This window comes from Anguilla anguilla, chromosome 16 (genome assembly GCF_013347855.1).
Source record: "Anguilla anguilla isolate fAngAng1 chromosome 16, fAngAng1.pri, whole genome shotgun sequence".
In the NCBI taxonomy this organism is placed as follows: Eukaryota; Metazoa; Chordata; class Actinopteri; order Anguilliformes; family Anguillidae; genus Anguilla; species Anguilla anguilla.
Window position 1 is genome coordinate 16,840,605 of NC_049216.1, and position 25,701 is coordinate 16,866,305.

General features: G+C 41.2%; 3 protein-coding genes across 6 annotated transcripts in view; 1 reads left to right on the top strand and 2 right to left on the bottom strand.

Annotated features, from left to right (window-relative positions):
- LOC118215418 (FERM domain-containing protein 5) overlaps positions 1-2,603 on the top strand; it is a 90,042-nt gene extending 87,439 nt beyond the window's left edge. For 2 of the 3 annotated variants that reach the window (XM_035396197.1, XM_035396198.1), the window contains exon 14: positions 1,964-2,603. In XM_035396197.1, the coding sequence (XP_035252088.1) occupies positions 1,964-2,526 (563 nt within the window). In that variant the 3' untranslated portion in view covers positions 2,527-2,603. The remainder of the gene's footprint in view (positions 1-1,963) is intronic. The other variant, XM_035396199.1, reaches the window with a different exon arrangement.
- A 6,533-nt stretch (positions 2,604-9,136) lies between these two features.
- On the bottom strand, positions 9,137-15,537 carry ctsh (cathepsin H). The gene is made up of 12 exons (XM_035396200.1): positions 15,401-15,537; positions 14,971-15,002; positions 14,475-14,580; positions 14,300-14,370; positions 13,498-13,602; positions 11,864-11,950; positions 11,208-11,263; positions 11,043-11,124; positions 10,812-10,880; positions 10,587-10,693; positions 10,028-10,153; positions 9,137-9,853 (listed from the first exon to the last, which is right to left on the bottom strand). The coding sequence occupies exons 1-12, from the start codon at positions 15,498-15,500 to the stop codon at positions 9,778-9,780; spliced, it is 1,017 nt and encodes a 338-aa protein (XP_035252091.1). The 5' UTR covers positions 15,501-15,537; the 3' UTR covers positions 9,137-9,777.
- Positions 15,538-18,823: 3,286 nt separating this feature from the next.
- The window catches only part of rasgrf1 (Ras protein specific guanine nucleotide releasing factor 1), a 41,134-nt gene continuing 34,256 nt past the window's right edge, over positions 18,824-25,701 (bottom strand). For both annotated transcript variants that reach the window (XM_035396649.1, XM_035396650.1), the window contains exons 23-27: positions 25,072-25,269; positions 24,511-24,590; positions 23,950-24,067; positions 23,727-23,795; positions 18,824-22,923 (exon numbers count right to left, since the gene is read on the bottom strand). In XM_035396649.1, the coding sequence (XP_035252540.1) occupies positions 22,831-22,923; positions 23,727-23,795; positions 23,950-24,067; positions 24,511-24,590; positions 25,072-25,269 (558 nt within the window). In that variant the 3' untranslated portion in view covers positions 18,824-22,830. The remainder of the gene's footprint in view (positions 22,924-23,726; positions 23,796-23,949; positions 24,068-24,510; positions 24,591-25,071; positions 25,270-25,701) is intronic.

Consider the following 25,701-nt stretch of genomic DNA (forward strand, 5'->3'; position numbering starts at 1 on the left):
CCTTCCGCTTCGCTTCTCTGGCTGACCTGGCTGACCTGGCTCAAATGTGGCAACCAGGGCACCCCCCCCCCCCTTTCCCTATAATCACACTACTCAATATAATTCTGCCTGCTGTGTCCCTACAATCACACTACTCAATATAATTCTGCCTGCTGTGTCCCTACAATCACACTACTCAATATAATTCAGCCTGCTGTGTCCCTACAATCACACTACTCAATATAATTCAGCCTGCTGTGTCCCTACAATCACACGACTCAATATAATTCAGCCTGCTGTGTCCCTACAATCACACTACTCAATATAATTCAGCCTGCTGTGTCCCTATAATCACACTACTCAATATAATTCAGCCTGCTGTGTCCCTACAATCACACTACTCAATATAATTCAGCCTGCTGTGTCCCTACAATCACACGACTCAATATAATTCAGCCTGCTGTGTCCCTACAATCACACTACTCAATATAATTCAGCCTGCTGTGTCCCTACAATCACACTACTCAATATAATTCAGCCTGCTGTGTCCCTATAATCACACTACTCAATATAATTCAGCCTGCTGTGTCCCTACAATCACACTACTCAATATAATTCAGCCTGCTGTGTCCCTACAATCACACTACTCAATATAATTCAGCCTGCTGTGTCCCTATAATCACACTACTCAATATAATTCAGCCTACTGTGTCCCTATAATCACACTACTCAATATAATTCAGCCTGCTGTGTCCCTACAATCACACTACTCAATATAATTCAGCCTACTGTGTCCCTATAATCACACTACTTAATATAATTCAGCCTGCCGTGTCCCTACAATCACACTACTCAATATAATTCAGCCTGCTGTGTCCCTACAATCACACTACTCAATATAATTCAGCCTGCTGTGTCCCTATAATCACACTACTCAATATAATTCAGCCTGCTGTGTCCCTACAATCACACTACTTAATATAATTCAGCCTGCCGTGTCCATACAGTCACACTACTCAATATAATTCACACCCCTCTGTCTCTCCTGCAGCAGGGATGATACTCCCAAAAGATCTGATGTCATTGGCTTTTGACCTGTCATTAACCATGCTTGTTAAGTATTTTGGCATGGTTATGCAGTGACTTGATTTGCTCCAGTACTGAATAGGTGACTCTGTTATGAGTATGATCAGATAGCGTACGCAGCAATATGCTGCACAAACTGCGCTCAGTATATTTTCTTGGAGGATTTATTCCTCAGAGTAATTGTGAAGTTACTGCAGAAAATTGCGATTTTTAAAAATGTTTTTCTAGGCCTTTTTGTGCCTTAAGGCTCTCCCCTCACTACGTCTCAGTAGTATGTGTTATTGAAAAATGAGACATTCCAATACCCGCTGCCTCCATTTTAGTTTGGCTATAATCAGTGGGGGTGCTTTGAAGGAGGGAGGCAAACAGCTTCTGTTATTGTTCTAAAGGAAGGTGTTTCATGCTGGAGATTGGTTGTTCCCACTAATTATAAAATCTATCCAGAGCGCAACTGACCAACTGAACAAGCCGTAGACCACAGACAGCACCCTCAGACATTGCGTCCCCTTGCAGTTACAGCTTCAGATGCAGGGAGAGCCAGTAAGGGACTGTTATTATTCATCCACCCATCATCCACTTTCCAAACTGTGTATACCTGGTCAGGGTCATGGGGTGGCTGGAGTCTGTCCCAGCATGCATTGGGTGAGAAGCAATAATACACTGTGGACTGGTGGCCAATCCATCACAGGGCCCATACACCATGTGGGACTATGGGAAATTTAGGCTCTCTGGTTAGGCTAACCTGCATGACTTTGCACTGTGGAAGGAAACCAGAGTACCCCGAGGAAACCCACTGTGATTATGTACATGTTTATTGTAATGTAAGGCTGTATGAATGTATAATGGCTGAATTCCTCTCTCCGCCCCCCCCCCCCCCCCCCCCCTTTCCCCGGGGCAGGTCTGGAGTCCTTGCGGGACAGCGCCCACTCCACGCCGGTGCGCTCCGTCTCCCACGGCGACTCCTTCCTGCCGCGCTCGCGCAGCGCGATGCCGGACGGCGCCGAGGGGCCCTCCGTGATCTCGGACGAGGCCTACAGCCCGTCGGACAGCGTGCTGCCCACCCCCGTGGCCGAGCACGGCGGCCTGGAGCTGGCCCTGGCGCGCCAGAACAACGGCGCCCCCTGCAGCATCGAGGAGGAGTTGGAGGCGGGGACCCCCGCCGGGGGCGGCGGCGAGCCGGGGGCTGACGGCAGGGGGGGGGCCGGCGCCCGCTCCGAAGCGGAACAGGTGAATAAGTTTGTTTTAAGCGTGCTCCGTCTGCTCCTTGTGACCGTGGGACTCCTCTTTGTGTTGCTCCTCCTCCTGATCGTTCTGACCGAGTCCGACATTGACGTGGCGTTTCTACGCGATATCCGCCAGACGCCCGAGTTCGAGCAGTTCCATTACGAATACTTTTGTCCCCTCAGGCGATGGTTTGCCTGCAAGTTCAGCTGGCTGGGCGGGACAACCGTTAACCAGTGAAACTGAGGGAGAGGGGCCCCACACTGGGGCTGTGCCCTGGGCCCCGTCCTCCTCCCCCCCTCCCCCTCCTTCCCCAACCTCCCCCCCCCCCGCCGGGGACTCGAGAAGACGATAGCGTGAGCGAGCGATGGAGGGCTGCCCCATCCCGACATGAATCCAGCTTCTCTCATGCAAACCCCTCCCCCTTGCAGCAAGCGCACACCATGGACTGCTCCAGGACACGCCCCCTGGAGTCTCCTCTCCTCCTGTGTTCAATTTTTTTTCTCCTCTATTTTTTGTTACATTTTTATTTTTATATGCAAAGCCAGAGGACATTTTGTTTCCTTTTTTTGTTGTCTGGAATTTCTTATAATTTCAGGTTTATTTTTTTTGTTCGCCACAACAAAAAACTAAAAGCCGCATGAAAAACCAACATAAAAACCGGCGTGAAAGAAAGTCGACGTGCGCTAGGCTTCTACTGAAGGTCTACACGGGACAGCATAAAACATGAGGGAGAAGATGCCTTTATTTTCTAATTAATTGTGTTTTATCTCGGAGGGAAGAATGATGTGAGACAGGTCTGATCTGATCTGGCAATAAGATGTATGACAGAAGAGCTTAATGTGAGATCGGCCATTTCCCCAGCATATCAGTGTTAACCCTTACCATGCTGTCATTTTACTTGCTCTGCCCACAGTGAGGTTGTGGCCGCTCAACCAGTATTCTGGCATTTTGGGTGGAAACCTGTAATTAAATTAAGAAAGATTCTCATGAATTTGTCCACAGAGCAAGATATGATAAGGAATTTGAAGATGAGTAATTTAGGAAAGAACAGCCCTCTTAAAACACGTTACAGTGTAAGTGGTCCAGATGTTGCAGTTTCACTGGAAAAGTCCTTAGTATGCTGGCTCACTTAGAAAAGCTTTGACTGTTCTTCCGTAGGAATTAGGTTCTGGGTTAGTAGTTGTAAGTTATGCTGTAGAATTATTCATTTGCAAGTTTTATAAGAATTCAAATAAAATGGAGTTATGTTATATGACCTAGCAGTAGCTGGTGGAGACGCGTTGATGGTCAATCTCTCGAAAGCATTCACTTGAACCCATAGGTTCGGTCTAGCTAGATGTGCAATGTAAAGAGACATTTTTAAAACAAAAAATGTTACCAGCCTTTTTTTCCCTAAGCTGTGAATTTATTTTTGCTTGTTAAATTTTTTTTAAGCAAAATGTCTTGGTTTATTTTTATTAAAACAGAGTAAAAAGAAAGAGTGTACAATAGAATAAAACAGAGAGAAATTGGTGGGCTTTTCCCCATTGTATATATAAATAATAATTGTGGGGAGGGGCTTCAATGTGGAAATAATACTATTATGAATCATTATTATAACAGTAGTAACACTATACTTTTGTACAAAGTAGTTTTGTTTCCTAATATATTGACAGTCCCATGTATATTTTAACAGAAGTTAAATATTATTTTGTTATCGAAAGAAAGTTATACTTTTTTCTTCTTTTTTTAGCTCTGTGAATCCAGTGAGGCCTAGTATTTATGGAAAGCAGGAGGGAAAAGGGCTGAAACAGGGATTTATCCAGGTCCATGTCACACTTATGTCTCCTCTCCCACAAGCAGCAGCCACCTCCTTTAATTGTATTTTTGTCGTCGTCTGTACATCTACCAAAGATACTTCTGTGGTCCGGCCAACAGGGCAGCTGCTTGCAGAATGCTAACTGATTAACAGTCACTGCACATCGCAGAGTGGATACACATTACTGTATGCTATCCGCCGCATTCTCTCATACTACAGTATGCCACCAACATGGCAAAACCTTTGACTGGAGCTGTTTGTCTGGCTGATAGGTAGCAATAATTGTGCCTTTACGGCCGTTAGATTGGATAAATCCCTGTTTTAGTTGTCTATTTTTTGTTTGTTTGTTTGTTAGTTTGTTTGCTTCTGATTTTGCTATATATATGAAGTATGCGTGTTTGCTTTTGATTATTGTGTGTGGGAGTGCGTACATGTGTAGCCTACAATACAAAACAAAAAAAGTTTTAAAATCTGATGACGGAAATCGCTGACGAACAAAGTGCAAAAATGTTTTTTTTTTTAAAGAGGGGAAGACGCAGAGCAGAGTTATCATGGCACAAGGACTATGAGGGAGAAGCCATTTGCTTTTATTTAGCGGGTCACACAGAGAGAGTACCCAGCGCTCATGTGACCAAACGGTCCAATCATATTCTCAACCCCAAATCATGCATGCCAGATGGTCGAGCACACTACGTGCCTCTGAGTGCAGTAACCAAGTCACAGAGCTGCTTGAGGTCAGAAAAACCAGGTCTGCGCTAAAGCAGTTCAGCCTGAGATCAGCTGTAGGGCAGTCTGGCCGAGGGCCTTGGCTTCATCTGATTGGCCTTCGCTGTCCGACACCCTCCGCCATCCTTTGTTCTGCCCTCTGATTGGACACTCAGCACAGATGCTGAATATACAAACTAAACTGACCAAACTAGGCTGGTCACATTCCGCATTCCTTCCATCTACACTGCTTCCTTAATATGGGTTGAGTTGCCAGTGCTATCTGTTACCGTGCTCGCTGTTTTTATGTTCTGTCTCCAGCAAAGCTACAGTCTGAATACTTATATGAGCTAGTAAATTAGAACATTTTCAAGATTTAACAGCAGTAGAGTTGAACTTTCTATGTTAAGAATACAGAGTATTCTGTGTTAGTGTATCGACAATCTGCGGTCGGAGCAGCTGTTTTTACTATTGTGTTGGGGGGGGGGGGGGATTTCTGAGGTCAATCATTTGACTTTAGTCAGCTTATAGTATAATTCCAGGTGGTTTGGACAAAGCAGGATAAAAATAGTAAAGATCATACACTATATAAACAACACGTGAAATCTTGGAGACGAGCTGGCAAACAAGTTTACGTGCTACATTTCCTTCAGACAGTTCTTAAGAAGCATCTAAGAGTTAAGATATGCCAAAAATGAACAGCCAATGGAACGATTGGTGGTGTTTTTGAATTGTATTACTTTACTTATTAGCGACATTCTGTAAGTACATTTTCAGAAGGCAATGTGGCATTTGTGTGTTCTCCAAAAACATTGTAAGCAAGGCTTCTGATTGGTTGGTTTATTTGACGAAGACAAGAAAATGACAGGCAGTTTTAAAATTTGGGAAAAGGAAAAATAAGATGAATGATGATGGTCTCATTATTCACTCATTTTAACAGCATCATGTAGCACCAATGATCACTGGACACATGCAACAAATAAGGCAGCATATTCAACAAGCAATAATCAAAAAAATATGTGTCACATGACAAAATCATCAAGCTAGTCAATTATTATTTTTATTCTTTTTATGTTATTTCATTTTTGTTTTTTATTTGATCATTATTGTCAATGTTATGTTATTAGCATTTTATAATTAGCTTTATCTAAATGTTGGCATTTGCTAATTTACTGTTGTGCTGTAATTGGTGTTGCCGGACCCGAGGCTGTGTCAGTACAGAGCCTCAGCAAACGGCTCTGTACTGTGATTACTGTGAGATGGGGGGGTGGGAATGGGGGGGGGGGGGGGTCAAAAGGGAATGAAGAAAAACACACAGCTTGTCGGCAGGTGATTTGGGCTACCCTTTAAAACAGAGATCCTAAACACTGTCCTCCATGTACCTGTGTGCAGAACAGCGAGCCTGTGACATCGGACAGCTGCGCCCTGGTTGGCTTTCATCTGCTGTCAGTCATTTGTGTCACGCCTCCTAAAACGAGCCTTCCTTCCAGAGACACGCCCCATGCCGTTGCACTGGACTGTCTGGTACACCCTTCTCCTTTTGGCCAGTGCTGGGGGAGGCGGACCAAACAGTGGTCATATCGGGATGTCACAGTGTGCCGCTCAGCAAGTGTTGGCAATCATGTAAGCAGCACAGTTATACTTTCCTGTCATTTTTCTTTTTGGGTGGGGGGTAAGGGGAGGGGGGCAGTCCATTAATGCACATTTTGAAGATGAGATGTAAGTGCATTCGCACGGCGAAAAACAGACCTCCTCGTAAGGTAAGTTCAAATTGAAGGTTGATGCATTAGGCCGGGCTAGCCTGTCACGGCTACCGTCAAAACTGCTAAACGCCGATGCACCACAAGGGCTTACTGCTCATCATAGATATGTTCAACAACACTGTACCAGTTTACTGAGATCTGGGGATCAGGGGGGAAGGGGATGGCTGCTACTGAATGGCCGCGGGACTGAGGACAAGCCAAGCTTTACGCAACAGTACAGAGAGAGGGTAAGCAGTCTGGGCCCTGTGTGGGGGAACAAGACGCAATGTTCCGCGGCTCAAATATTCCGCTTTAAGCTCGCCTAATTGCTCACTTTATTCACCATTTAAGTGACTTCGGTATTTTCAGTTTTCATTTGAAAATCTCTTGGCAGTATTCATGACGCAGGCGGTCATAAGCCCCTCATTAGTTGCCAGGTTAACTCTGGTATCGTCAGTTTTTTGTAGAAATGCAGAACTATTCACAGCTAACGCAATCAGTCAGCATTTAGACTGTTAATTTTCCACTTTTGGGGGTGGGACGAAAGTGGCTTCATTATTTAAATAGTTTGGGTCTTGCGAACCACAGAGAATAATTCCTTAAAGGAAAGGCGCATCGCTAATATCGTTAGGCTGCTGTCAGCATCAGCAGATTTGGGGATGTAGGTCCCAGGAGACATTGACTGAGCAGTAAAACAGTAGAGGGAAAGGGGAGAGAGAATGAGTGGGGGAAGGATATTTTTTATATTTATGTGCTAAGATGCACTGGATAACTCTTGTCACTCTAATAAAGTCAGTGTATCCCTGGGGCATACAGACGCAGGCGGGACACGCTCCTGCCGGTCCACTAGGTGGCGCACTGTACTGTGCTCTCTGCGGCGTTAGCTCGCTCTGCTCGAGAGGCAGCGGTATTGTATTTATTCTGGGGTTCGACCCTAAACTGCGTCGCTTCTTCTGCACCAACCACCCTCTCCCACCGCCATCATCATGCCCATGGACGTGTGTGTGTCCATACCAGCGCGTGCCCGTAGGTGACCTGTATTTATGTTAGTCTGAATTACTGCATCTTTTTAAACTTGGAAATTGAAGATTGCCGTTAATTTATTTAATATATAAGTACATGAGTATAAATATATTCAAAATGTGTGTGCCAAATCCTGTTCCTGCTCCGTCTATCTCGTTCCAAAACCATCTTTGTACTGTAGGAAAACTTCCATATGAAACAGTATAAGATATTGTTTCCTTCTGATAGTTCCTTGTATCTGGTGCCATGAAATTATTAAAACTTGAAATAAACATTGAAAAAAAATGTTTGAAAGAAGCCTTTGGTTGTGTTTTTGTAGTTTCTAACTATTACCAAGATACACAGGGAAGAAGCATCTAATGCCACCATAGCAACACAATGCTGCCATCTACAGGTATATTTTACTCACTGCAAGTTACATAACACAAATAGCACATCGCTGCACAGCCACACAGAAGACATATTACACACATAAACCCGTATAGTCATTCATGACCATGTGGAACACAGACACACAAACAAGAAAATTGACAAACATTCTTACTATTCCAAAACTCAGAGGAACCGAGCTGCGTCAAAAACTTTGATAAGGCATCGTACCCTTCCGATAGACACGCTAACTTCAATGATTCTGCTGTGGCTCAGTTTTCTCTTCATACCCAATGAAAGGTTGTGTGCTCCAGTTGCCAGATACTGTTGCTTCCACTCCTTTGCAGACAAGGCAAAGTTAAGACATTATAGACAAGGCCTGTGTACATACACTCAACACATTCTGTAGACCCACCAGATATTCAGCTCCATATTTGTCAAGATGGGTGCGTTGAACAGTGCTGTGGTAATGGATACCATACCACAGAGCCCCAGAAACATGTTTAAAGGGATGAGAGGATCAAAGGCTTGCAGGAGCTGACTATCTGATTGGCCTGCAAATTGGCCTACAGCTGACCTACTGCAGGCAATGTCTGAAACGGCACACTAGCTTACTATTGAGTACACAAGTTGACTACTATTGAGTATGCAAGTTGTATACTCAATAGTAGTCAAGTACGTAAGCTGTTTTGGGCATGGCCTCAGACTCAGATGACAAGAACCTATCCAATTTGCTTTAGCTTGCCAAATGTGTCAATGTTATTAAAGCTCTTGGCATTTTGCACTGCTGTAGCCTACAGAAAATTACAGATATTGCTTTTTTGCTTGACCACTACAGGAGGACTGTCACGTGTCACAAGGACCATGTATAATCGCATCACCAGTTTGATCAACGTGCACTTGAAGGTGAGAATCCACACGTTGGGGGTTGAATTAAAATTCTGAAGACAACCGCAGACTCCATATAGGAGTATATGTTCAGTAGCAATCAGTAGCTGCATTGCAATTAGTGTGAACATTAATATTCTTCCTCAATTATGTGTGAATGTCCAAGTGAAAACAATTATTGTGCAAGTGAAATGTAGTTTTTAAGTGACAACTTGGGTAAATGTAAAATAAGACATTTAAGTGCACACGCTGGGTAACTGCTTGTGTCTTCTAAGCCAATGAATGTAATGTCACACGAAGGAAAGAAGCGAAAAAGACCTTCTTAATTGTGAAAACAAATCTTTAATAAAATTAAAGCAAACCGCCAAATAGTTCTAGCATACCTGATTGTGATAGAACAATAAATGAACTGAGCTACTGTTCAGCTAAATAACAATACTGCATTTTCCACTGTTTCCTGTATTATCACTACTGTATATAAATCCTTCATGTAGATATATTGATTATTGATTGAAATTGTAACATGATTAGAACTAATAAAGAAACAATCATACTGGTCAGTTTCCCTTTTCATGTAAAAAAAATCAAACTTTTTGGTATTACTTATGATTTATGTATCCAGATAAAAAAAAGTGCATAGTAAACACCACCAGTACATGTAATGGCTTGTGGCTCCTGTGACATCACAGGATCTTTATAAATGCACAGACACTGTGGCTGATTGCAGTCTCTGCGTATTTAAGCACCCGGAGCCCTCCACACAGGGCATTTCCAGCATGAAGACCAGCCCCACCCCACCCCATCCCCAGCAATGGCACCAGTGTGCTGAAGATCAGGTGATGTCACAGGGCCAGTTCATCTTGTTCTCTTACCCGTACACAAAGAACCACTTCATTAGAATTTTACATCTTGCTTGTAGTTTCCCTTTTACTCTTTGACTCTCCGAAATGGGGGCATCGCGATTCACACCAGAGGGAGGGGGTAGGACGAACAGGCCGCCACTCCGCACATATTCTTCCCCCGCTCCATAAGGAAATACCTGGGGGGGGCAAGAACAATTCCAGTTATGAGAGCCAAACCAAAGTGCTCTAATCTGGAGCTGATCTGTTCCTGTTTGGCACCGACGCTCGAATACATATCCTCACAGTCGTAAACCTGTTCCACAATGACTCAGCAGACCAGGAAAAAGCAGAAAGAGGAAGTGCAGGCGTACCCTTGTTTCCCCCACGTCGTTCCCCAGGAGTTCTTCACTATCCAGTAGGGGGTCCCGTCCTGGGCGCCGTACCCCACGGCGAGGACGGCGTGGTTCACTTTGTCCGTAGTGTTGCGACACGTGGTGCTGAAACGAGAGCGGCGGCAGCCAATCAGAGGGCAGGAGCACACCGAATCAGGCAGAAAGAAGAACAGGCCGTGTGATGTAATGCATGACTGCTTATCATGTCATCTGAAACCATCACATCTCTCAGACCTTTAGCGAATTACGGAATTTTACTATTTTTTTTAAATGATCTGAACAGTCTTTAATGTTTAAGAAGTGTCAGAGACTCGTCACTGTGGTCAAACTGATTTCCAACAAAAGATTTTCACTGTTTAAACCTTTAACTCTATTTGAATGACAGGCACAACTGTTGGTTCTACAATGTAGCCAGAGACTGTTGCAGAACTGTAGAATGGGGGCGGGGCAACCAAACTGTCACTCACATCAGTTAAGAGTGTGATGTCAAAGGGTAGAACCCACCTCTGCCGTCCCCACCCCCAGGGTTGATTCTCACCTGCTGTACACCCCGTCCTTGTAGTGCATGAAATCATCTACCACTTCATACGCAACGCTGACGGGATTCAACCTGGCCACGGCATCCACCATGCCCATTTCATCAAACTTTGAGCGGGTTTGGGAGAGTAAAATAATAAACATTAGCATTTCTGTTAGCATTTGACATAAAGAACCCACTCAAAAGCTTCCACTGAGCTGAGCAGCACTGAAAAAAGGCACTCACCATTGTTATGTTGACGACGTCCTTCACGAATGCAGCTGCCAGGTCAGGGTGGAACTTGCAGGTGCTTTCCTGCAAGCAAAAGAATTGTTGGAACATCATCATCATCATCATCACTAGCATGCTCTCCTTCCTTATGCTATGCTATTGGCTGTACTTGCACTTGCTTATTTGACATTTGCACACAGCATTTCCACCCTGTACTTGGAGAAGAGTTTGACATAACCGACTCACACGTGCTGTGTATGGGTAGGTGTCCTCTGTCATGAGTCCTTTGTTGTATTTGATGTACTCAAAGGCCTGGCTAGGAAGTCCGCTACGGAAGCGAATGAGAAAGTAAATGACGAGCACCCTCCGGCAGCCCGCGCCCCCCCGAGCGCCCGTTTGCGCAGCACTCACCCGTTGCAGCCCTTGTTTTTGAAGGCCTGGGCGCAGTCCACCAGCTGCTGCTCTGACTGGGAAACACAGAGACACGCATGGGGCGCAGTGAGGGAGGGAGCTGCACAGGCCCACAGCACAGCCCTACGCCACAGTCACAGGCCCAAAGCCCAGCGCTACGGCAGAGTCACAAACCCACAACACAGCTCTACGGCACAGCTGTGTGGCGGAGCCCCAGGCCCTGTCATCCACACAATCCATGCACATTTGCTGACCAAGTTAAAATTCAACATACAAGTGTCAAGATGGAACACTGCTTAAGCAACCCTGTCATGAATACAGAGTGATCAGTATAAAGCTTAAGGAGTGATCATTATATCATTTAGCAAACACCGTGGACACAGAAACAAAACAATCGAGCTGAAGTATTTCTGCATGAAGGCAGCACTCAGCTGAGCCTGCTGAGCCTGCAGCATTACAGCTATAACAGGAAGTGACTACTTTATCAGAAGGGAACCCAACTGAAATTCGGAATCCCCCTGCTATTTTGAGGCATTGATTTTGTGTGATTGGGGACATGTATGAAAAAGAGGAGATTTAATGATTTCCAATGACCCAGTGGGGTAAGGGTATCGGGGTGAGAGCCAAGGGTGGAAACGGCATGGTTCATTTCTCACCAGAAGCAGGAGTTTTCCGGAAGCAATGGCAGTGGCAGACTCCAGGCAGCCTGTGGTAGAGAATGACCAGCAGCTCCCACAGGCACCCTGAAACCAACAGGACAAACGGCTCTTACTGAAACCAACCCAACAACACAACAAATGGCTCGCACAGCAGCGCTGAAACCAACACGACAAATGACTCATACAGCTGAACATGTGATCGTTTCCTTCTTTATGATTCAAAATGCAGAAGACCAACGAGCCACACATTCTCTGTGCACTCTGGCCCCCATAAAATTTAGCAAGTGAGATTATGGCTGTCACCATTACCAACCACATAGGCACACAACTAAGTTTGCATTATCACAATGATAACAAATTCAGTTTTGTTTTAGATGTTGGCTATTAAAAAGAAATTGCGTATGTATTTCCAATTATATAATAAATAACAATCATAAAGGTCTGTTTCAGTCTCTGTGTTTTCCCCTGAAATGCACTCTCGACATCTTTCCTTCCTGACAGGAGTTGTAGCCGACATTTTGTCTGGCGCTGGTAGGGAGAGCGGTGAAAAGCAACAGAGATCTGAACGAGAGCTAACGGTTTTGAAACTGAAAGCAGTCTATCTAATCTTTTGTATGGTAATACGCCACTAACGTCACTTTTACCTTTGTGTTGTCCCCAGGGCCCAAAATGACCCTTATCTGAGTTTAAATGCAGTGAAAACCCCCTAAATTAAACATTTTCGGCATGAAAGTTCATTACTTCCCCTGGAATGTCCCTACCATTAGAAAAGAAAGTTAAACATTGCCATTATTATATTGTTATGAAAGTAGTATAGCATCAGGGTACAAAGATCGTCTTACAATATGTGTCTTTTTTAACCCTCCAGTTATGAACTCAGAAGTCATATATTTTAAGTGCCACATATCTATTACTGCAAAAACAAATTATTACCATCTCTGTTTTATACTAAAAATGGATTGTGTAGACTGAAGAAATATCGTCTCTCTGAACTACCAATTAGGAAAGCAGGTATTCCCCAATTTATTGATGAGCTTGAGCTTGTTTCTACATGATAAACATTGATTCAGGGTTTTATATTAAGGCTGGTTGGCTGGACATGGGATGATAACATAATATGAAGTCAACACAAGGGTAAAGAGACACTATATAGATTCAGTCAACAATCTGTTCTATGATAATCAAAACGCACACATTCTTAATCCTTTACACCTAGAGGCTTTATTATTGTTTTTCATTGTTTTACACAAATAAAGTTATCCTTAAATTATTGTTTCTATAAAGGTTGTAGGCAAAAGTATCCGTGCACAATGTCCTTATTAAAAGTTCTATCGCTGTTCTATGGGTCGCCATCTGCAATTTACAATTCAATAAAACATTTTCAATGTCCTCCAGTAAGTTGGCTGTAACATACTATCAACTTATACAACTTGATATGTGAAGCAATTCCAGTGAAGTTACAGTCCAAAGGTACAACGGCAGTGCCCCAACTGGGATTCAAACCAGCAAACTCTTGAGTTACAAGCCCAGCTCCTGTACTGCTACACTGCTGTGCCACTCTACACAGCATGTGTGCAGCGCTAAAACTCAGTGGTGCCACACCTCTGTGTGCACCCCTGTGAGCTACCTACCTGGTACTTCACAGGTGTGACGTAGTTCCCCTTTTCCCTCCAGTCCACCGAATCAGGGAATGGGCCATTACTGCTGACATGACCCCCTTTTGTGGCAGAGCAATTCTGATGGAGACAAGACACCGCCCCAGTCACCACAATTCATTTCACGACTTTTCTTTATGTGGAACAGGATGGAAATGGCATTCATCATAGCAAGGTATGAATCATGACATGAATGTCTTGATAAGATGAAGAGGGGGGCATTTCACAAATCAGGATTACTGAGTTCGCTGGGTAACTGCGCTGAGCAAAACGCGGAATCCTCCAAAATCTGGAACACGGACTGAAGTAAAAAGAGCTGTTCCGAGTTTTACTCGACACAGTAGTTCAGCTGACTCAGTAATCCTGCATTGTGAAACACTGACCTGCACTCTCCCTCAATGTGCTAAAATTAGCACATGATGCTAAAATTAGCACATGATGCAAACAAGCATAGGAGATAACCGCTGGGTCCACTGCCTAAACAAAAACATCTTTCAAAAGTCAAAATAGGTATGTATCACTGACTGATCAGCTTTATAAATTTTTCCTTAGCCCAGAATATTTATTTATTTATTTGTCAAAATTAAATAGCATTTACCCTGGAATATAAATGTTATTCTGGACATTAGTTTAATGCTGATGAAAGTTTCAAAAGTCAAACAACACTGAAAAAACAAAAAGCAAAATTCTAATCTCACCAGTACGGATAAATTGCTGGTGCCCTTGAATCAGAACCAAACCCAGAAACAGAACCAAAACCTAAAGACTGCTGCAGTACCTGAGGCTCAGTCAGCAGGAAGGACTTCCTGAACTCAGCGAAGGTCATGTCAGAAAACTGGTTCAGACCCACTGGGGGACGGGAGAAAGAGAACACAGTTCTGCATCATTCAACCGCCCTGTGCAAAAGGCCAAAGAACAAAAAGGGGAAGGGGGATAATGAAAATGCACCATACTTGTGAATTTGTGGTTTCCTGCATTGTGATGGTCAATCCTTTTCTTGTTCTCTGTGAATGTTTGCAGTCTGTGGTAGTACTCCTCCAGACCATACACTCGGTTGTGCTGTCATAGAGCAAATAAAAAAGAAAGGCCTTTTATCAGCTTGTTATCAGAGCTAAAAAAAAAAAAGCACCAAAAGTCTCAGAAGAATTTATGGAATTTATCAGAATACAGTATACTGCAATACTGCAGAGGTTTTTATAAACCTATATTACAATACATGAAAGCAAGCATGACGTGCAATTCCCCGTGTATTGTAAAAGCTGTAAATGTTGCAATAATTGATAGCATTTCAATGCACTGTCTTTATGGTCTAGTCCATTTCCGTTTATAACCTACAACAGAACAGTGACGTGTAGCAATGTTAGGTACACGTAGCATGCAAGTTTCTGCAATCTTAATTTAAATGTCTAAAAGCAGAACCATGAACACCTTGGTATGCTATAAATTTACCTGGGACATCCATAACTTGAATTCAAATTCCTCTGAAACAAACAAAAATGGCATTATGAGCAAGCTTTACTGAAACGCTACAGCTTCATAACAGCTTGCATAGAACTGAAAGTGAATGTTTCGGAGATCTTATTAACCCAGATCACGAATATATTACCGCAAAGTAGCCGGTTGGCTAACTAGCTGTACTTTACGTACACATTTTAAAACACCTCAATGCTTTCGCACAAACGTTAATTTTATAATTGAAAACATTAATCGCATAATAATTAAGCACGGTTATGGCTTTTACAGTTTTACAAGAAAGCTAGTCGAATTTCGAAACTGATAGCACAGTTACAGTCGTATACGTCATAATTCGACTTCAAGGCGATAGCCAGTTATTCACTTCGCTTCAATGATTTTAATGTACAATAGCTATCAGATTTACCTTCTGCCGAATAGACAGGCGTTGGAGAAAGGTGAGAAATGCGCACAGCAGCCAAAAGAATCACTATTGTGGCGGAGCTCTTCATCGCCATGCTGCTCATAGACCCGTCTGTGCAGAGAGAGCAAGGAGAGGGTGGTGTAAAGACACAGTACAGTCACATGACTCGTACATTTACATTTTTAGATTAAGGTCTTCAGTTCAGTTAAAGAAGTAGGAAGAAATATGTTTCAAGTCATTTAAAAAAAAAATGTATGTCACTGAAATAATATAGGCTACAAATATTTTGTACAATGGTGAACCATCCCAATAATACAAAACTTGGATAATCTCTCAGAAAAAAGGTACGAAAAACTATCTATAACGATACAAATGACTGTCACTGGGGTACTAGTAGATACATAAAGTCATACCCCTAGTAGGAAAACCTAAGTAATTTGTACCTTTTTTTGCTTGAAAAGGGTTCTTATTAGTAACCAAATAGGCTAGAACATTAATGTAGGCTACTTTTAGTGTACATTTTGGCAAATTTGTTCCCTAAAGAACAAAAATGTACCTCCACAGTACCTTTATTTCTCAGAGTGTATCAAAGAAACATTCTTGTCCTTACCTTTCTCCCAAGCTCCCTGACACAACCCTAGGCTCAAGCACATAGTTTTCCTAACGCTAACCCTAACCCTAGTTGCACTGTAAATTGTACCCTAAAACTGTATTCTAGCCCTAGGGCTCGTCTTATATATGTAATATATCAATTCATATATATATAAATTCATGAAAAACTGAAATATATTGAGCTGAATTAAAGAAATATTAATGAATCGCTGAAGCCATTTATTAAGAATTTTTTTAATGGTTATATATAGTACATGCCAAAAGTAGTAGGCCACCTGTAATTATTATTATTTTTTTTAACCTTAGGTAGAGAACAATTTGGTTAATATATTCACATTTATTAAATAACAAACCAAAGTATTAACTTTTTTCCAATTTCTATCTACAATAACAAAAAACAATGAGTTTTACTAAAAAAAATAATCACGATTTTCATCTAAATAGCCTCATTTGGCTTTGATTACAATTAAACAAATTATTGGAAGTCTATCTAATTATTTATCAAAGATGGGAGGGAGGTGGATTGGGAGTTAAATTTACTGAAATCTTATCTACCTTCATTTTTTTAAACCCACGGGTAGCCTAATGCCATTGGCCTGTAGTGTAAGTAAAATAGGCGCTAAAGCTGAAATATGGCAAAGAGGGAGGCGCTTGGCTTAGATGTGCAGGGCCGCAGTAACATATTTTGGCCAGGTTATTCCCCGTGGGAAACTGTAAAGAAGCTTAAGATGTTCAGGTGCTGTGCTCAATACACCCCCCGAAGGGTCCAGCTGATGGGCTGGAATTTTAACACGAGAAAACCAGGAAGATCAAGAGGCAGTAGACAAATATCTTGTGGTGTCGAGCAATTGTAAAATTGCGCCACAACTACAGGAAAAACAGCATGCAGCTAGAGAGAAACCAGTTCCCCTGATTACAGGGAAATGGCAACTATGATCTGTTCGTCTAAAAGGATCTTGTTAATCAGGTCTCTGTGTTGCTCTTTTTAAAATGGATGCTTCTGATGCTTGGGTAGCCATCACACCAGAGCCTATAAATAGCTCAACTGTTAGTATTACATTGTGCTTAAATTTTTTAAATTGTCAACATACCTGCAAGTGAAGCACGAGCCGAGCTTCATCTTGTCATAGATTCTTTTTTTTTTTCTTCTTTTTTTTGTGGCTCCCAACTCTGGGTGTCGTAATGAATTGACGTTGTAAAGTTGCACATGGTTGACAGTTGTTTTAGCATATAAAAGTACACTTGGGTAATGGGGGGGGCTACCCTTTACTTTTATCATTTTTAGAAAATATCTATTTAAATGCACTTTTCAAAATTATATTTCATATTACAAAGTAAAAAAAGATTTTAAATTATTATTATTTTATTTTTATTTTTTTTGCAGCTGAGTCGCTAAGTTGAGTTGGTACCCTCTGCTGGGCTTTGGAGCACAATGCACAACTTGAGTACTCCGTATAGGGAGGGGTGGCCCTGATCCCATTAGTATCAAGACCAGGTTAAAACCTAGTATATGGCTGGACCTAACACACGTGATCCAGCCGACCAATGGTGTAACTTCATAACTCGGCCAACCAATGGTATAACTTCATCAATCAGTCACTCAGGCACTCAGTCACAGACATTCACGTTTGTAGGGCTGGCCCCGCTGTTGCGGTCCAGCCAAAAAGGGCCATACAAAATCAGACAGTCCGTTTTCCTAACCTTTTTCCAAACTCATGAGCATAGGCATAATCTTCACTCAACCTGAAAATGTATTGTTTTCCTAAAACCAACCTAGCTCTAAACCTACCCTTGTTCTAACCTTGATTCTAACCCTAAACCCTAGGCCCAATTCTACTGAAATTGCAAGCTCCAACCCTGACCCTAATTCTGTGAAATAAATGAGTTGCAATGGGTTGGAAGAGATTTATGATGATAAATGTGTTACAGTGGAAAACATTTCTTGTATTTCCTTTCTGCTTGTAATTGATGATATTTCATTTGTTTTCCATCAATTTTAATTGAGAACAAAAGAAGTCCTAGGGTTAGAATTAGGTTTTAGGGTTCAAATTAGGGTTTAGCGAGGGTTAGGGTTAAGCCTGATTAAACTTCATGGCACAGCATTTTTGCCACGTGTTGTGACAGAAATGAAGGTGTCACATGATGCTTCTGTTGTCTCTATAGTAACGAGAGGCCAAACTGCTAATGTTTACATGGCAGCACCCAATGAAATTATTGTGTAATCGTGTAATATTATGTTTAGGAGTTTTACGTAAGTGTTTTATATACGTTTTTACATAAGTATTTTATTTTTCATTCGGATGAAGGAGAAATCATCTTTATTGAAGGGCCACTGTTAAATGAATGAATGAAAATGCATTTGAAGAAATGCATTATGAAAAGTGTATCTGAGTGCAAATGCAGTAAAATACATCCGAGATGTCAAAAATGTGTTTTTTAAAAATGCTAAAATTCTGGTCGTCAATTTTTAATTCAGATGGATGCAAACTAATATTTATTCAACAACCAATGTGAAATGAATGCATGAAAATATTTTTGAGTACACTGAGTACACATTAATAAGTTCTGTGTTAAATCTGGTAAGTACATTTGGTCTCCCTAAGGAAATTCTATTTGAAGCAGAATTAACACTGAACAATTAACTGTGTGTATACAGGATGTTAAACAGTTGAAGCTGAAAGAGAAAAAAACAAAACAAAAACAAAAAAATATTGAAAATTATAGAGTGTGTGTATGTTTTTCATGGTAAGTTCTGGAAAATTTTAAAAATGGAAGCGCTCCTGAAAAACAAAAAAACAGTCAAAGACAATGTTCCCCCTGAGATAGAATAGATTTATTAGCAAGAGGTAATCAGGAAACATTACATTTTTATACAAAACTGGAAATATATCTCAAGCTGTGGAAATAAACTTAAGGATTGAAAGATAACTCTCATACCACTGGGTATTGCTCACAGCAAAACGTTTGTATGTTAATATATGTATTATTTATAAGTGTATGTGCATGTATATGTGTGTACAGTATGTATATATAACTGTAGCTAAATATATATAGATGTTAAACTTTTTTAAAGATTCTGTTTGTTACAGTGGTGCATGCCAGCCAGTGGAGTGGTGAATGTGTTTCTATACTGTACATAGTAAAAATACCTACAAATATTCACAGAATAAGCACTACATTACTATATTCCTGCTAAGATAGTGATTATAGACAGGATTACAGTAAATGCAAAAACACTTTTAAGGTTGTCTTCTACTTCTAAATCATGGATCTACATATCACAATTTTTTTCGCATTTTAGGTTTGTAAGCATACGGGGATATAATGCTGTAAAGATGGTGTGCTTTACACGGTTACACAAGATAAATATAAATATATATCTTCGAAGATATATATGGCAGGCTGCATGTACAAAATATACAGCGTACATTTCTGTTGTGTGAATTGGCAAGTTTATATAAAATACAACTTTTAATTTTCCCTCATAGATGCAATATCTTCCCTTTTCCTCATTTTTATGCCACATTACAAAAATACCATCAAAAATCTTACGCAGTCATACTGTTTGTTTTGCTTTTTGCTTCTGAAATATTACTTAAAAACAATCCAATTGACTGTGTGACAATGAGTTGTGTTCCAGTCACTGGAGAGAGTTCACATCCTCCACTCTATGTAGAGGCCAAATCCTCTCTTACAGAGTCATGATGTAAGGATAATTGGGCTGTATTGTTTCTGAATTACTATGCGCTAATAATTAACTGAGCTAACCTGCTCTGTGCTGCCTTTGCAGTTTCTCCTGTCATATCGACATAAAGCAGTACATGGTTTTGTCAACAATGTATGACAAGATCTGTTCACTATTTAAATCTCTTGCAGAACTACAGATTTTTCTCTCTTTCTCATTCTATCTCTATCCCCTTCCCCCTCTCTCAGTGCACTTTATTGCCTAATCAATAAATACTGCATCTTCACCCATAATAGAATACAAATAAATAAATAAATAAATGTTCCTCCCAATTTGTATTAATGCAGAAGTGTCTAACTTCGTTTTGCTTCAATTTCAGTTTTTTAGAATTGTAAACAACAATTTATACTTGTGCACTGTGCTAATTAAATATACTGACAGGATTTTTTTTCTTTTAACTAAATTTGTATTGCTGGTTAATCTTTGTGAACCAGTCAATTCAGGACAGCTGGCTGAAACCAAACAAGCATGACACTGCTGCATTAAGAATCAGACACCTTTAAACGAGGAGTCAGACACTCCAGCATTAAGAGTCAGACACCCCAGCACTGAGAGTCAGATACTCCTGCAGGGTCAAAGAAAGAGTCAGCTTTCCTGTTTTGGCTGTCATTGGTAGGTTTCTCCACCCAATCCAAAGATCAAAGCATTGTTTAACTGACTACACTGAGGTACCACTTTATTACACTGTCAGGTGATTCATCCACATTTAAGAGCCCAGTATCATCATTCCAGCAGTGTAAAACTCCTACTATGAACGGACAAAACACATACCCAATGCTGATCAATATTTCATATGTACCAAATTACTGCACTGCAAATTACTGCACTCCTCTTAGTTTGCTACAAATGAAAAATGGGAATACCAATATATGCCAATATAAGCCCACAGTAAAGATTTGTGCATCTTTTCCTTATTTAAACATTGATATACTGGAACAAAGTCTTTTTGTATCTAAAAAAAAACAAAATAAAAAACTTGCAGCATTCAAGTTTCAACAATGGTATACTTGTGCAGATTAATAAAGGTGCACAGTCAATAGGTTATTCACATATGTTAAAAGCACAGTCACTTCATGCATTTCATCTACCAAACACTGCACTCTGTGTTTTCCCCAGTTATTATCCAATAGTGGAGTAGTTCTATCATCCAATAGCATTGTGAACCTGTTTTTATGAACCTGTACTGGAGTTTTTTTAACGGTTGTTAAAGCTCAAATGGTAAGCTGGTCAAACAGTATCTTGACTACAGGTTGAATGATATCAATGTTTCAATAAGGACAGAAGACTGCAGGGTTACATTACTGTGTACTGATCTCTGCTCACATTAAATCAGCTGCCTGACCCATCAGATCACAACAAAGCACTTAAAAACATGTAAGAGTCTACCTCTGATCTGCAAAAGCTTTCAAAACATGCAATATTTTTGGGTCTTGCTCATGTTGAACGAAAAGTCAATTCCTCACTTTTATGGTTTAGACTGAAAAATGAGTCCTACCTAGACTGAAAAGGCTTGAAAGCTTTAACAACTGCAAACATAGCTGAGCTGTGCCAAAGTATGCCGTCGAGTAAAAAATTACAAAAACAGAGGATTTCCCTTTAACATTCATCCTGAAAGTGTTTTTGATTGGTCACTTTCATTATTAACAAGCTTGACCAATTAAAGTAAAGACCATACACCAGCAGTCATGGGGAGGTCACTCTTCATGAATCTCAATATGGAGAGCTACCATGGGTCATCAATCATCGACTCATAAGAACCAGAATCAAATTACCTTCATTATGATTGGTTCAAAATAGTCAACACATAGCGCAAGTTACAGAGCCAATTTTGGAACCCATGGAACCTCACTCTCCCATCTCTACCCATCTTCAGCTGATTGTTTTTTCTTCTAAAGTTACCATTTTCTTAATAACTTTACACCAAATCATGTCAAGAACAACAAAAAGGTCATTTAAAAAGTTCTGCTTTAAAATAATCATAAAATAATAATATTTTGTTATTGTCGCAGTGCATATAGGTGGTGCCATCCAACCTGATTCCTGTTTGCCGAAAAGAAACCTTTCTGGATGGTTCCTCCGAAACGTAAAAGCATGCTCCTGGTTTCACCAGCGCACCGGCTTATTAGTAAAGCAAGATTGCATGACAGCCAATTTCATAAGAGGAGCACAAGGCAATTCTGTCAGGTTAGATGCAATCAAGTGAGAATGGCAAAACTATCAAAAGCAGCTGCCCCTCCAAACGCAGCTGGACTGCCACCACTGTATTGCCAGATGCAAACGAGTGGACTTCAATGTCAGTGAATCATGAAATCCTGGCAAACGAAAGCCAACAGCAAACAAAGAAACTGATCTGGGTTCAGTAAGACCTCAGACCCGTGTAGTTTCATTAGCTAGGGGGTATACCTTTTAAAGACTTTTGGCACACATATCCATGTAATCACATATTGTCGTTTAATGTTTCGATTCTTTTCGTTCTTTTTTTTTTTTTTTACATTGCTACATCATTGGCGTTAACTCATAAACAAAATAAATATCTTTTTTTCATCAAAGAAAAGGTGACATTTCTCCCCGTGAACACGAGTGATCACACTATCACTTCAGCCTCACTCGGAAGTGCAGGATTTAACTCCATGTAAAGAACTTGATCTGAAAAATAATTTAGAAATCAAATTTAATGGCGAAGTATTAAAATACACCTTTACATGTGACAACTCCCGAAGAGTTGGTACGGCATATGCCCAGGGACCCAGTACAAGCCACCCCTAGTTGGTTTCTTTCTACTTTAAAGTTTTTTTTTCTTCTTTTTTGTATAAAATAATGACTATTTGATTGAATGCAGACAAAACAACAGTAAATAACAAATAAGCTTCTAAGTGTATTCCCCCCCCACAAAAACTTTACATAAAAAAATGTCTTTAAGGTTTCTAGTTAACTTCAAATAACGAGGATACACAAGTCCTTTCAGAAACACATACTAGAAGGATAGGTCTAAGATGGTCTAATACAAATAAAGGATTATGTACATATGATATAGTGTCTGTATAGCGTGGAGCCTTTGGGGTTAGCGCTGCCCTCCTTAGCTGGGCACCTTGGGCTCGATTCTGAGGGACGCTTCGTACAAGCTCTCTTCATCCAACACCGAGCTGTTGTCCAGCAGATACTGCGCAGCCTAGGGAAAGGAGCACAGTGCGTCATATTTTTAAAAATGCTGTTTTTCCCAGTTTGTCCATTTTTGATTTTCATCATGCTCTTTTTAAACTGTTCAAACGGCCCGCTTTTATGAGCACTCCCTCCCTGGTAGATGCAGGTGCCAGATGTGGCATGGTAAGGACGTGATTCCCAACCGTGGCATGAATGTTGGCACAAAGCATCAGTGCTTTACTTTAAAACGGGTCAGTGGTCCTGTTAGCTCAAAAAATGTTGCATCTTTGGAATGCAGGACATTTCAAAATGTGCATGCTACACTAATTCAGTTGCATTTTGATAAAAATCTGCTAGCTCACAATAATAACACAATAAATATATGTCGTCCATAAATTTATTACAGGAGCGGGATGAAAACAGCAGGATTAGGGGGATGACATAAGCTACAAATAATGTTTTGTGCTCTGATGAAAACAAATTTTTTGCCACACAGGCTAATAATATTTAAAACTCTTTGAGCAATTTGTTTTAATTTACTCATTCTCAGCAAGCTAGCTAGAGTGTAACATGTCGTTTTCGACTTTTCATTCAAATTGAGCACTTTCTCTTTAAATTTTGCAACGCTACCAATGGCTGTGTAAATATTATGATTGGAATTTTGGCATTTACAGAATGCAGTATATATATTCCTGAATTTTGGCTCTTTTTTTGTGTAAAAAATCTTACATAAGATTTTGTGCGGTTCAATGATTATTCAGTATGTACGTGAGAAGCAGCGACAGCACAACACCTCCTTTATCAAGGTTTGTAGGGAAAGAAATTGGCTACCTTCGGCTGGAAGTCAATCTTATAAGCCGTCTGCTGGAACTGTCTGATTTCTCTGATGATGTGAGAAATCTGCGGACAAGCAAGAGGGAACAGAAAGGATGAACAATTCTGATAATCAGGAAGTGATGCGTTGTTTCAGCTCACAGCTGCTTCCAGCAGAAACCACAGAAGAAAAGCAGATGTGAAACTGTGGAGGAGTCGGAGAGAGTGAAGGTGGGTTTACCATCCTCATCTTGGAGAAGTTGACCAGGTTGTCCTCGGTGTAGTTGGGTGTCCCCTCTTCGATGAAGGCCAGGTCAGTCAGGTACATCCCCAGGTAAGGAACACAGGGCGGGTCACAGCTGAACCAGGGAGAGATGGTGAACTACCTACTCACGCCCACAAACACACAAGCTCCCACATAGTAAAATATTCAGCCTTAAATCAACTCTTACAGAGCATATATCGTCCCTAGTGGACTCATATATACTCTGTTATAGATTAATTAACAGTGTACATTTTACTGCGCACACAAAAACACACACAGTCGCACACACTTCCACTGCCAACCCAAGACAAAAATATCCTGGATTGGAAAAAATCGTTCTCTGATACCGGAGAATGGAGCAGAGATTGGCACTATTTTGGGGGTGTACAGAGAGGGGTGTTTTTTGGGGCCATGGACATGTACGATTTGTGAAATGGGTGCAAAGATTTGGTATCATTTGGTGGTGGGTCTTCTAATTTTTTTCATTGTCACAGACCCAATCAGAGAGAATTCATTACGGTGAAATAGATCACTCACTTCTTCAAAGCCTCCCGCAGGTTCTTAAACCGTCCCTCAGAAGATACCAGCTTCTGCAGCTTGTCAATCACCGTTTTGGTCTAGAGGGCAGAGGTCAAAGTTTGGTTACAAAGATTCCATTCATATGCACAACAGCTCATTCAGAGAGATAGACATTTCTTCAAGGATTCACCTGCTCTTTCCTGTGCCACATATGGCTCTGGGACTCGAGAGGTGTGTTGAGGTGTCATTTGTGATGCAATTATTTTACTGTTCTCAAATGAGGACAGTACAGTGCAGGTATGTGAGTCAATACCATACACTATAGATCTACTTAGAAGAGCTACACAGCTTACATGTTTACAGTTAACTAACTTGATTCAAGAAGAGCAGTTCAATTGAAACTCATCTTTCACCATTTCTAGAATGGTGATGGTTAACTTCACTTCCTGAATGCTTCTATGGCAGTATCAAGATAAATACATTCCCAATAAAAAATGTGTAATAAGTCCATTTAAATAAGTGATATTTAACCCCGCTGGGCTTCTTGGCTTGTTAGGTGTGACCTCCCCCTCGGCTCACCTGCTTGGAGACCTTCAGCCAGGTCTTCTTGAGGCGGAAGATGGAGCTCCGGTTGAGGGAGGAGGTGATCTCCAGCACGGCGTTGTAGTTGTGGAGGCAGCGGCAGATGTCCGCCACCGCCACCCACTTCTCCATCACCGCCACGCGCGTGTTGACGTCGTCACAGCGCAGGATCTCCGTGGCAATCAGGTTGCTTATCTTTGGGGGGGGGGGGGATTTGGGGAATTAAGGGTGTGGTTAAATAAGGGCTTAAAAGAGATAAGCGGCCAGATTCATATATTTTGCATATACATGCATACATTTGCTTATTTTGAAAGTTTCAGCTGCCTTGGGTGCCAGTTATTGTAGTGGATAACAATGTTGTCAAGTCAAAAGGCTGCAGGTTTGAATCTTGGCTGAAGTTCTTTGCTTTAAAAAAAGGTACTTAATTAACTTACTCAAATAAAGTAAGAAAAGAAGTATGCATAATAATAATACTGGATAACATGTAAGCTTGTACAGTGAGTCACCCTGGATATAGGCGTCTTCTAAAAAAAATATAAACTAAAAAAGAAACAATGTCACACTGAACTGCTCAGTGTGGGAGATTTCTTTTCAGCCATCTCATGCTTTCAGTGGTTGTACTTCCTG

Bases quoted from the DNA above. Each gene is read 5' to 3' on its own strand.
- ctsh (XM_035396200.1), bottom strand. From the start codon at position 15,500: ATGAGCAGCATGGCGATGAAGAGCTCCGCCACAATAGTGATTCTTTTG. The intron at 13,603-14,299 runs GTACTGCAGCAG...TGTCTCCATCAG, and splicing joins TCCTGCTGACTGAGCCTCAG to AATTGCTCTGCCACAAAAGG. The intron at 11,951-13,497 runs GTAGGTAGCTCA...TGTTGGTTTCAG, and splicing joins TCACACCTGTGAAGTACCAG to GGTGCCTGTGGGAGCTGCTG.